Below are 12364 nucleotides of genomic sequence, written 5' to 3'. Positions count from 1 at the left end.
ATCTGTGCCAGCACTGTCATGGCGAATGCAACACCGCTTATGCGCCGAGCCCGATTTGGACGAGCGTTGGCGGACGAGCGTTGAAGTTCAACAGTCGTTCGTACAGCGAGATCAGAACTCCGCCACCAATGGCACAGCTCCGATAGCTTGCGACTTACTAATTGAGCGATATTCGCGATACGTTTATCGGACGCGACACCGGTGAAGTCTTGCAGCACCTTAGGCCTTGAAATACAGCTTTCCTGTGATCACCGTAATTCAAGTGTTCTAATGAAACTCACAAAGCAAAACGATGTCGTGGCACATGATGAGGGCGTCTGGTCGGTAGCTTGGATTCCGGGAACAAATAGCCTGCTGACAGGTTCAGCTGACGAAAGCGTTAAGCGATGGGAAGTCACTGATCATGGTATCACCGAGACATACAAACAGGACGGCAATGGGCTTGGCGTAATTTCGGTGGCTGCGCACGGGTCGGGCCAGTTCGCGGCCTCGAGCGCCCTTGACTCCTTGATACGCGCGTGGGACGTCAACGAGCAAACGACAATATCGGTGATCGAAATGGCGCCGACTGAAACCTGGACGGTGGCCTTTGGGCCACAGACAGATGTAATCGACCTGGCCGTGTCGGGAGGAACACGTAACACCGTCGTATTATGGCGTATCGGAGAGGGCAAGACGGAAAATGTTGGGGAGCTGGCAGCGCCTACGGTACGCGGTCGCCGAGGACATGGGTTGTAAACGCGCACACTGGCATGGCTGGGTGGGGCCACCCAGTCCTGTGCTGGAGCCGCAAGATCCAATCCATGAAGCACCTAACCGTACATGCAAGCCCTGAACTACACAACCTATGGAGCTAGCTTGCACCTTCCTGTCCTCCCTCTCCACTACGGAGCAGGACTAACGCAGTACAGCCCGTACATGGCAAACCACATCACGCCATCGCTCGCTATGTCTTCTCCGGAGAGAATCCCCAGGTCCCCGCATCGAGAAGAAAAACTCGCCTTATAAACCGCCCTTCACTTAACGCTCGCCCTCGGCTCCCGACCACAACCCTGATCCCGACCACAGGCCGCCGCAGAAAGTAAGGCCCACAAGCGCGAACAATTTGTACTGAGTGCAGCTTACAGCCCAGATGGCCTGCGGCTGGCGGCCGGCTGCATGGATGGCACTGTGGCAGTGTGGGACTTAGCGACCTCAAAGCTTCTGGGCAAGTGCGAGGGCCACCACAAGCCCGTACGGAGCCTGACCTTCACAAGCGGTAAGGGTTCGTCGCGGGTAATGGTGTTGGTTCGTATCTGCAAGGCCGCGGTTGCTGCTGCGGGTCGGAGGGTGCAGCAAGGGGGCTAACTGCTTCACTTTTAAGGACACGCATAACCACGCAGGACCGGGGCATGGCTCGGCAGTGGAGCTCTTCTGTGGAGCTCTTCCGCTTCTTGCGCGGAAGAACCCTGGAAGCTCAAAGCCGTCGGTGCCCTGCGTGTATACCCTGTGTACTGCGTTCCCTTGGTTTCTGAGGTGCACGAACCTTTTCCGGACCCTGACTGGGAGCCAAATACCGCTTTTTCGGCGGCTGGGCCCGCCAACTGCCAAGGGCAGTCTCTCCGCCCAATGACGTTGAGCTCACGGTCATTAACCCCAGCTGCCTGATGCCTGAAGTACGCGTCGCAGGAAATGCAGTTTTTGCTGTTCTGGCTTAGTCACTTTCGGGTCCTACGGGGCTCGTGAAGCCCTCAATAGCCCTCATTCGTAGCCTCGCTCCCGCATCGCCTTCCCTCAAACCGCGCTCTGCCCGCGGACGGCCCTCCCTCAGATAGCCGGATGCTGCTGACCGCCTGTGACGACATGCACCTTCATCTGTACGACGTGGAGAGCTGCAACCTCGTAGAGTCCTTCTCAGGTCAGCAGCGGCTGGTCGCAAGGGCTGCGGAGGGCGGGGTCCATTGGGAGAGGTTGTTGTCAGGGTTGCTGCAGCAGCGCATGTATAGGCGCTGATGGCGTGTAGGAAATGATGAAATGGTGTGTAGCCGCGGAGGGCGCGAAGGGGGGGGGCTGTGAACGAGGGCCTGGTCGGTTGGACCCCCCGACACGGCCCCGCGCGCGTCCCCCATTCTACTCGCTTCACGTTACTCGGCATCGCCACGTTACCTGTTTTGGCTGTCCTTGTGTTGTGTATTAATATTGCTCGTCTTAAAGGTGAGGGACTGCAAGACAGTCCAACACGTTTCAGGTCACGCCGGGATCAAGACAGTACGGCGGCGCACAGGCAGCAGCAAGTAAAGAACATAATTAGTTGCATCTCTTGTTTCTATCTAAAGGGAAACATGACATACTAAGAGAGGGACATAGCATACTCTCATAGCATGCTCTATTAAATTAGCGAGGAAGAACCTCTTCCTCAAGTTATCCTCACGTTGTCGCCGCTGACATGGTCGTGAATGGCGGCCTTAGGTCACGAGTCATGGGTACTGTCCGTAGCCATGCACCCGGGCGGCTCCACCTTCGCCAGCGGCGGCAGTGACGCATGCGTCAAGCTGTGGGACATCAACACGCGGACGTGCGTACAGACGCTCTCTGCAGACCATACGGATCAGGTGCGGCGGCACACGCCTGGGAAAGGGGTCCGATGGAGAAGTGTGTGTCGGGTGGGGGGGGAGGGAGTGTTCCCGCACTGCACGGCAGGACGGGCAGTGATGTGGGGTACGCGGGTTATACGCGTGCGTCACCGTCTTGCCGCACATGTCGCAGCGTGCCTGTCGTACGTGTTGGCGATCGCTTTGGCGTTTATGTATGATTGGTATACGTAGTGCGGTGTGGTGTGGTGTGGGGGATGTGCTTGCGCAGCTGGCGAGACTCCTCTAATCGCCGATCGCCCGAAGAGGCGATGCAAAGTGGCTCCAGGGACGGTGGCGCCTTCCCTCTTCTGGACGCCCGCGTGTCCCCTATAGGCAGGCTAGCTAGCTTGGTAGGGAGTCAAAACCACATACATACGCAAACACTGGCCGTGTAATACGTAACTAGGTATAGCTTAAGGGTGTTGTTTCAGCACTTTCCATTTATTCACGATATCTATTCGCATCTCCTACCGGAAATTATCTTTCTTTGGCGCGGGGCTGCCGCCTGCTGGCCCGCTCGCATACATTTCGCAGGTCTGGGGCGTGGCATTCAGCGGCACCGGTTCACACCTGGCCTCAGTGGCAGACGACAAGCGGCTGGTGGTGTATGCAGTGGCATGAGTGAGTGAGTGAGTGCGTTCAGCAAGAGACACAGCAATACAGCCAGGCACTTCTCGACCGGACCGAAAGCGACCGCACAAGAGGGGTAGGATGGTAAGGATGTCGTCCTATGGAGGTGCTGGCCTTGGCTGCGGCGGTGCCGTGGCTGGCGCTGACGGTTCTTCGGCCTGCCTGCGGCAACGCCATGTCGTAGGCAGCGGCTGCTGCGGCTGCTGCAGGAGGGTGCCAACGGCGGAACGCCACGACAGCGATGGGTCCAGCAGTGAGATGCGGGTACAGTGTCAGGAGCAGCGGTCAAGAAGAGTGAGCGATAAAGCCAGCTGGCGGTCACAGGAGAAAGGAAGATGAAAGGAAAGGAAAGGGGGAAAGGTGTACCGCACCAGGGGGACCAGAAGAACGGCATTCAGTTTGGGTTTTCTTGTCATGGCACCATAGGATGAGGCCAACGGAAAGACGGTTGTATTAGCTGTTGTTGTTGTTGTTGCTGTGCTGCTGCTGCTGCGATGGCGGTAACGGCGAAAGCGACGGCTCTCAAAGACTGGCAGCAACGGCTGTTATGTCCTGTCATCGGTTCGGTTTCAAAAAGGCTCGTGTATGTATTGATGCATGCATATGTGCGCGTGTGTGTTTTGGGGTTGTGGCTGGGAACCAGGAGTTCCGCCATGGGTGGGCGTGCCGACATAGGGCATCAGGCAAGTACCCTAAAGGCACACCTGACGTGGAGGTTTTCATACGCAGACAAGATTACGGAGCTGTCTGCCCTGCTACACAGAAGTTGGTGCCGAAATAGCAGCAACAGCAATAGCAGCAGGAGATGCAACGACACGGCCAATGGAATACGTACGGTGTTGTGTTGACGTTCGAATCGCGCAGTGGACTTACCAAGCACGTGCTGCTATCTATGTGCCGAAGATGTGGAGAAAAGATTGCGTCCTGTGTTTTTGTTCTTGGGGGAGGGTTTGACCAGATTGGAACCCGGAAAAGGCTCGGAAAACCAACCCGAACTGACTGACTTACTGACTGACTGGTTTAGTGCGGGTTCCTTTCCGCTTGTTATGCTCCCCCATCCCCTTTCTCATCACGAGTTGGCGAATGGCCTTCCCGACTGACAACACAAGCTGCCTCGTGCCTGCTGCCTACCACAATCTACGGAGAGCGCGACTGCACCAGTTTAGGGCTGCAGTTAGCATGCCAGCATGTGGGTCGCCGCCGCCCTGACTTGCTCCATCCTCTTGCACAACCTGCGCACAATGCACGTGGACAGGATGGTCGATGATATGGAGTGTGTACGACATGGCCTGCGATCAGAGGATCTTCTCTCCTTGTTTTGTCGTTTTCGTTAGTGGTGGAATTTGATGCCGGCTGACAGAAACAGGTTCTAAAAGCGCTTGAATAACTTACGTGGGGCCCGCAAGGACGGCGGGGTCCTCGCCGTTGCCGGCTGAAGGGGGTAGGAGGGATGATGGTAAGAGGGAGTGGGTGGCAACTAGGCAGTCCTAAGTATATGAGAAAGGGAAGGGGTTGCGCGTCACGCTATGGCGAATGCTGAGGATCTTGTATGGCTGTTCATGTCGTTGCCACACAGCCGCTGAGGGAAATTGGTCGTGTTGGCTCTGCCCCTTGCGATGCGCGCTGCGTTTCATCACGAGCCGGGCTGCGGACTCCAGCCTGCGCACAGGAAGCCTGTCGCCAAGTGTCTACTTTTTGTAACATCCGGTATACGAGGCAAAACTTTTAATGTTTGATGGCAAGTCAGGATTGTCATATGTCCTTTCCTGGTTGGTAAAGTGGTGATATGCAGGAGGTGGTTGAGGTGCCGTTTAACCTAGGTGAACGACTGTGCACGTACCTTCCTCCACAGAACCGTACTCCCTTGTATGATGCCCAACATTAACTTAGCGATGGCTTGCCCCGCATCACACATACGGTGGCCAGCTGGCCACTGCACACGAGGCGAGACGAAACGTCAAGCTGGACGCTGCAGCGAATTGTTGTGCCGACCTCATGAACTCAACCGCAGTAAGACTTCTGAGTTGTGCGTGGATTAATGATATGCAGGCGACGCTGCAAAGGCCGTACTGTACAGGACACTTACGACAAACCCCAAAGGGCTGTTTCCACGACCATACGCCATGTGGGGTTAAATGCATTTGAAACCGCTTGACACGATGCCCCATGTGAAGGGCATCGGTGCCGGGAATCCTGACGTTTAAAGCACCGCGTCAAGCCTAACGGAATTGGCTGCACCGGTGCAGCTCAAAGTTTTTTTACCTTTACGCTTCATAACATTTTTCTATTGTTAAGCAGCCCCTCGCACAAATGTGTCCGGTCGTACTTCGCGAATAAACAGTTCGTACATCGTCCCAAAAGAAATTTCTTTCGAATTTTGCCGTGCGGATGCGCGCGTGCGATTCGCAAAATGCGCCTGTACAAGTGTATATAAATTTTCTTGGCGGAAAAGGACCAGGTGCGCCAGCGCGTTGCGCAGGTGGGCATGTTGGCCATAGCCGCACGCGGCATGCAGGCTGGACTATTGCGTGGATGCTTTGCAGTAACTAAAAGCAACGTCGTAGCTTGCAACTCTGGGCTCGTGAAACTGCCGCGGAAGATGAAGCGCTGGCGAAGAGGCAGTTGTATGCAGCACCTTGTTCAGAGTAAAGTCAAATTACAAAGTTGCGCAAAGTATAACATACATAAACTTAATTAAACATAAGAACAGATAAGACGTTTAGAGCCTTGTCGGTGACATGGACGCCGCTGTTGGCTTGGAACAGCTATTTGCTGTGCATAGGGAGGTGCCCGCGTTAGCCGTGTTGCAACAGCTCAGGATGGATTTCAGCCAGCAACAGCCTCAAGAGCTGCTGCACAACCACCGGGAATGTCTTCAGTTGGGCACGTGTAGTTTTGGTCGGCGGGGTCGAGCAACGTTCTGTAACATCGCCAACATATCCGGTACGCGGTGGCAGGCTTGCCGAGCACGAAATGAAGGGGGGGTCGCATCTCACCATTCAACTAAGCATGCATGTGCTCGGTTGAATGCTCGGTAGCGTGCGAGTTTACCCCTATCAGGATGTTTGTTTGCATATCCCTCCAAGCGAGAGGGCTTGCACCTATGCTGATGTTCGTTCCAAGAAATGAACTGAGGACTGATGCTACGGTGAAAGATTTGCACGTAAATTCGCCCGTGCAATAAAACGCCCTGTAACTCGCTTACGCTAATCTCACATTCCAATATGCCACTGCACTTTCCTCTCCAGCCTGGCCACATTATCTTCCTCGCAAACGTACTTGGGCACCTTACAATCCAACACCATACGTGCTTTAGAAACGCGGGCAGCTGCTTCACAAGGACCCCCCTATTTACATTTCTACTATAATCAGTTGGTGCTTGGGTAGGACAAGCGATGGCCGCAGAGTATCCACCTCGCGACCGGTTGTCTCTGCGCGCCTACATCCGGGCGCGCTTGCGGAGTCGCGGCCTGCTTGAATTCGCAGATGACGATGAGGAGGCGCGTATTAGCGCCGACCTTGTCTATATGAATTGTGGGCGGTCGTGGTATGAGGACGCACTGTCAAAGTCTAACTTGGAGCTGGAACCCGTGCTAGCCACAAGTACGGTACGTAAGAGCGAACTGTACTCGGTGTTAGGTGTAAGGGCAGCGTCTCCCGCTTGAAGCTGTTCATGCCCTCGACTTATGCGTTTCCCCCATACCTCTGCACGACCCTGCCAATCCTTCCAACACGCCTCCGCAGGACGTCCCTGTGCAAAGCATAGGTAAGCTTATTCCCCAGTTGCCTTGATTGCTAATTCGTTTGCTATTCCGTCGTTTTGGGGCAACGTCCCATGGATGTGACGGGCCCGCGGGCCGGTAAATCCGAAGTTTTTCATCCGTGCACCTAAAAGCACACCAGTCCTGACTCCTGCCAAATTATCTTTCGGGAACACCTCCATGGGCCAGTTACAGCTTTTCAATGCCAGCGCCTCATAAATCAACCGCTTCCTTGGGGTCACTGCCGTCGTCCCTGCCGGCGCGTTCCCTGGCCATGTGCTGGGGCGGCGGCAGTACACGGGACGCAAAGGTCCATGAAGCGCAATGACCGCTTCTTGGAATCACACACATACACACACACACACACGGCACACGGTACACGGTACATGTGGCAAGTTCATGGCGGCCACCAGTTCATGCACTCGCCCTCCTTATGCTCCGACATGGGGTGCCAAAATCCCACGTAGCGATATCATGTTTCAATGGTAGTGTGCCTTTCTAACCCCACTGCGTCTACGCGGACTGCCTCCCCGTGCGCATCCCCACCCCCACATCAGCACTTGTACTAACAGTCTCGCTCTGGATCCCACCCTTCCACATTACCACACCACCACCACCACCACCATCATCACCATCCTTCTACACGACCACCACGACCAGTATGTCCGCAAAGCAGTTGGTGACCCCCACCCCCACCCCCCCGCGATGTGGGTCATTCGCTTCCTCGGCCATGACCAACCTGATTGGACATGACCTGAACGACTCGATCTTGTGGGAAACAAAGTGCGCTTGCCCGCGCACTCCACATTTATTTCCCCCTGCCTACCTACGTACCTACCTACCTACATGCATCCGCACGCACGCGCGTGTCAGAGCGCGCTGCTCTCCCCCACGCGGTTGGTTTCACTCGGCTATGTGACAACCCGTTTGGCTTATTTACCGCGCTACCGCAGAGAACACGGTGCGCGACAATGACGAGTTCTGGTCCAGTACCGGCGCCACCAGCACAGCCGCGGGCGAGGCGCTGCTGTACAGGTTGCGTCCGCCCCTCAGCAAAGTGGCCTACGTCAGCCTGGCCGTGTTCCGGGCGTTCTACCAGCACGGGTAAGAAAGAACCTGCGGCAAGTCCAGTCCAGGTCCGAAATTCTTCAGATTTCCAGAAATCCAAAAGATCCAAAAAAATATTTCAGAAACCCAGATCCAGAGACTCTGCAGAGACTCCGGGGGCACGGCCGTGAGGATCTCTCTCCTTGGAACCCTCCGGGATGAGGACTGAGGCGGGGGTGAGGGCTGAGGGGGGAAGGCACAGCCCCCCGGGATGGCGCTTTGAGGCAGAGCGCCGCGGACATGGGGAGTTGTGTGGGAAGAGGGGAGATCTGTGCTGGCTGTGTGGGGCACCGGGGACGTTGGGGGGCCAAACCAAAAACCTGGAAACGTCCTATTTAGGCGACCTCGTTTGTTTTAGAAGGACCTGGCACCTCTACACTCCCTTTTGAGTTCCTCTATCCCCCAACATGCTGATGCCCCCCTATTGGGTCGCCGCTATTGGGGGTCCCTCCCGCCCCACTCGCGCCTGGCTGCCGCAGCCACCCTCTCCAACCGCACGTCCGATTCGTGTCACGATCCGTGTCGTGTCCTTCCCTCGCCGCGCCCTCAAACCCCCACCCCCCGCCCACCCGCCCTTCTCCACCACCACCACCACCCTCAGGGACCCGCTGTACCCGCCCCGCAAGGTGTCCTTCCTGACGGGCCCCGCCCCCAACCAGCTCTACCCGGCCTCCCCGATCTACCCGGTCCGCCTCACGGAGGAGGTGCAGGTGGGCCCACGCCGGCGCGGGTGGGGAGCCCCCCACTGTGTTCCCAAGCGTGCGCCTGTGCGCCTGATTCAGTGACTTGGCTATGGGATGTTGGGAATGGACGCCGTGGTGGCAGCCTTCTGGCTGGGGGGTCGTGGGGGGCTGGTTGGTTGACTGGCCGGTGAGACCCGGGTGGAGCTCGCTCTAACCTTTTTGGGGATCGTTGTGAGGCAGACACGACTTTTCGCTGTCCCGTTACCCTTAATGCACTGATTCATCCACTCTGTAGCCCCCGAGTTGGCGATTTTTTCGCCTTTTCCTTATCCGTCCCCTTTTGTGTTGGTTTGGGCATCGGCGGTTGAATTTAAAACATTTGTACAAATTCGGTCCTTGGTTCAAATCCTTAGGGTAACGCCAATTTGTTCTCTGTCACTCTGCACCCTCTGTGATTCGTCGTCCCCTCCACCTGCCCCGCACGTGCGACCCCTGGCGCAGGTGTTCGCGGTGAGCCCCACAGCTGCGGTCAGTCAGTACTTGATGATCCGACTGCACGGCAGGCTGCAGCGCCAGTGGGAAGGTGAGGGAGAGGGGATGGGACTGGGGGCGGCGGAGGTTTGGGGAGAGGGGGACCCTGGGGAAATGATGATACCTCACTGCAGTGTATGTATGTATGTTGTTACCGGGTGGTATAGCTTCACCAGCGGCCCCATTTCCCTTGGAGGCAGTTCCCTGCTCTCCCCTGCGAGAGGGGCACCCTAATCCGTGGGGGGGCCACCAGTGATTTTTTTTTCATTTAGGGGGGGTCTCAATTTATTCCAACCTAAGTAACAAAGTTGCTAGCGTCGCCGTTATGTATTCCTTAAGAGTGGGGCGCTGGGGGGGGCTACGCCCCCCCCAGACCCCCCCGATAAGTTACAACTCCCCTCATAGACCAAGAGGCACACACTGCGTTGGCGCGTTTTCGTTCATGTGCGCACGCTTCATGCACATGCATAGATAGTTCTGGCACTGTTTGTGAACAAAAAGTAAATCCGACCAAGCAAAGGCCCAAAGCAAGCAACCGCATAGCAAATCAAAGGCCGTCACCCGCCACTGCAAACCACAGCACACTAGGACTCTACCGGTTCATCATGTACCGGCCCCTGCTGCTGCTGTCCAGCCACTTCCTCAGTGGGATACCTGGCGGCCCAGGCAATCTGCCATCTGTGGGGATTTTCCTTCTGCTTGTCCCGCCATGCACCGTCGCTCATGCCCTTGCGGATGCGCTGTGTCTGAGCCCGCTTGGCACTGCGAGCGCTCGGGTTGGGCGCCTCGCCGCATTCGTTGTTGTCAAGCTGATTGGGTGACAGCTTGCGCTTATGCTGATCACAACCGCCATGGAAGGCAGGGGTAATGGCGCCCGTGTCATCGGTCGCCGCTGGCAGCAACATTGCCGATGCATTACCGACAACAGCACCGCCGTCCCAAACGCCTTTATCAGGAAAAATTTCAGACTTATCTTGCTGTTTTTGTGTTTGTTCGGCGTTCAAGTCGTTGCCTTTTGCGTGTTTGTCTATGGAAGGACCGGTCATACATTCTGCTATGCCGCGTTGACTCACGGGCTTGACCTTCTTACGGGCCCTCATATCTATTTTATGATCGATAATACTAAATTCTGCACACTACGGAGCAATCTGGCAGCAATGGACGTTTTTGGCTGAAGGAATGAAAATGTACGGATCGGCCTCACTTTGTTCCTTATTTCCAAAGGCCAAAAAGGCTCTTTATTCCTAAAAAGTAATATATTACTTAAAAAAAAACACTGGGGGCCACCTCCCACTTCAACACCACTCACACACCGAGAGGTCGGCAGGCGGATTTGAACCCAGAACCTCCGGGAGCAGAAGTCAGGCCTTAACTTCTGCCAGCCACCTGCAGTGTATGTATGTACGTCTCGCAGGAAACTCGTGCTGCTGATTTAGCTCGTGATCTGCAGCTCCAGCTCCGAGACCGAAGGGGAGGGCGGAGCCAGGGGGGAAGGGGGAAGGGGAGGGGAGCGGGACAGGGGTAGGTGCGGACGGCTCCGGTTCAGGCGCTGGGGGATTTATGGTTAGGGAGGTCTGGGCCACCCAAGATTTAGCCAGGCCTGTTTTTTGAGCTGACATAATTTTGACGCGATATCCACACGGCGCCATGGTATGTGTTGTCCGATATACCTTCGACAGACTTGCAGTTCTACATTGCGATACGGCACGTGGCAGCGTACGGCACTCCAGTCAATCTGTCGTACGGCCTCCAGGTAGCGCGCCTAGCCCGCAACAACGGCCTCGCGTGGCCCAGCACACGCGGCCTGGTTGCGCCAGCGGCGGTGGTGGGGAACGGGGAGGGCTGCCGGGAGGCGGCGTACGGCAGCACATGCAGCGGCGGCGGGGCGCCATTGTCTCGGCGGTCGGGCGGTAGGCGGCCTCCCCAGGAGCTGTGGCTCCCGGAGGACGTGTACGAGGCGGGTCCTGTCTCATCCAAGGAGTCGTCCTGCAGAGTGTGTGTCTCTGTCGGTAAGTAGAGTTAGGTACAAGTTACAAATGCCGCACGAGTGCGCGGGAGTCCGTCAAAGCCGGAAGGCCAATGGACGATGTATATTGAAAGTTGATTACACCGTACAACCGACGGCGGTTTACTAACTAGACCCCCCCTCATCCAGTCACCCGACAGCCGTAGAGACAGATAAGCCAGCATGCGAAACTTAGTCCATAAACTAGACCACATCTCCGCGCCTCATCAGCGATTTCTAATTCTCCTGATTATTTTCGGGGTTTGACCAGAAATCGAACTCAGAACCTTCACCTATCAAAGAGGTCCGCAAACTGGACCGTACTGTTCAAAATATTAATAGATATATTTGCAAGGTTATGGAGCTTACCGGGATCGATCCGGTGACCTCACGCATGCGAAGCGCGCGCTCTACCACGGAGCTAAAGCCCCTCCTTCAATGATGAAAATGGAGGAGTGCCTAAACGTGTATGTGCCGTATTTTGGAGTTTGGGTTTGGCAGCTGCGAAGGAGGGAGGGGGGAGGAAGGTGCCTGCAGCGTACACACACGCGCGCGACGGCATCCTGAAGCTATCATACCATGCCAAAGCTGCGCAACCGGCGGTTGGACCGAACGAGCACGCCATTCTGTTTGTTAGGGTGCTTGCGGTGCTTTAATGGCGGTTCAGCACCCAGCGGGGAGGGCGTGGATTTACGCCTGGTGAGAAGTCTGCATGGACAGGTGCACAGGGTCTGCCGCCCGGACCCTCCGGTTTTGCAGCAAACAAGTGGCGAGAAGCTACAGACGTTGCCAGGCCGCAGGGGCAGGGGGGAGGGCTTATTGACACACGGTACGGCGAAAGCCTCCTATGCTTTCCGCTTTCCTCAACCCGCATCCTCTCACCCTCTTTCCCGTCTCTCACCTGCGCGACGACGTGTCATGCGCCCCACCCCTGCTGCCGTACAAATAGCACCGCGGCGCAGCCGTGGAGCACTAACGCTTGCAACGAAGGATGTGGTTTCGGAGCGTCTTGGAAAGCTGGTGGCGGAGCCGGAT

At 56.3% G+C, this 12364-nt stretch overlaps 2 protein-coding genes across 2 annotated transcripts in view; both read left to right on the top strand.

Moving 5' to 3' along the window:
* Positions 1-270: 270 nt before the first annotated feature.
* On the top strand, positions 271-3233 carry VOLCADRAFT_62857 (uncharacterized protein; the record flags this gene model as incomplete). Its single annotated transcript, XM_002952675.1, has 5 exons — positions 271-684; positions 1087-1258; positions 1811-1897; positions 2449-2591; positions 3147-3233. The coding sequence occupies 5 exons, from the start codon at positions 271-273 to the stop codon at positions 3231-3233; spliced, it is 903 nt and encodes a 300-aa protein (XP_002952721.1).
* A 3404-nt stretch (positions 3234-6637) lies between these two features.
* The window catches only part of VOLCADRAFT_93385 (uncharacterized protein), a gene marked incomplete at both ends in the record, with an annotated part of 8605 nt that continues 2878 nt past the window's right edge, over positions 6638-12364 (top strand). The window contains 7 exons of the mRNA XM_002952674.1: positions 6638-6850; positions 6987-7008; positions 7561-7662; positions 7957-8107; positions 8712-8820; positions 9295-9376; positions 11004-11333. Of these exons, the coding sequence (XP_002952720.1) occupies positions 6638-6850; positions 6987-7008; positions 7561-7662; positions 7957-8107; positions 8712-8820; positions 9295-9376; positions 11004-11333 (1009 nt within the window). The remainder of the gene's footprint in view (positions 6851-6986; positions 7009-7560; positions 7663-7956; positions 8108-8711; positions 8821-9294; positions 9377-11003; positions 11334-12364) is intronic.

Source organism: Volvox carteri, assembly GCF_000143455.1.
Source record: "Volvox carteri f. nagariensis unplaced genomic scaffold VOLCAscaffold_31, whole genome shotgun sequence".
In the NCBI taxonomy this organism is placed as follows: domain Eukaryota; kingdom Viridiplantae; phylum Chlorophyta; class Chlorophyceae; order Chlamydomonadales; family Volvocaceae; genus Volvox; species Volvox carteri.
This window is presented reverse-complemented; position numbering and strand designations above follow the sequence as displayed.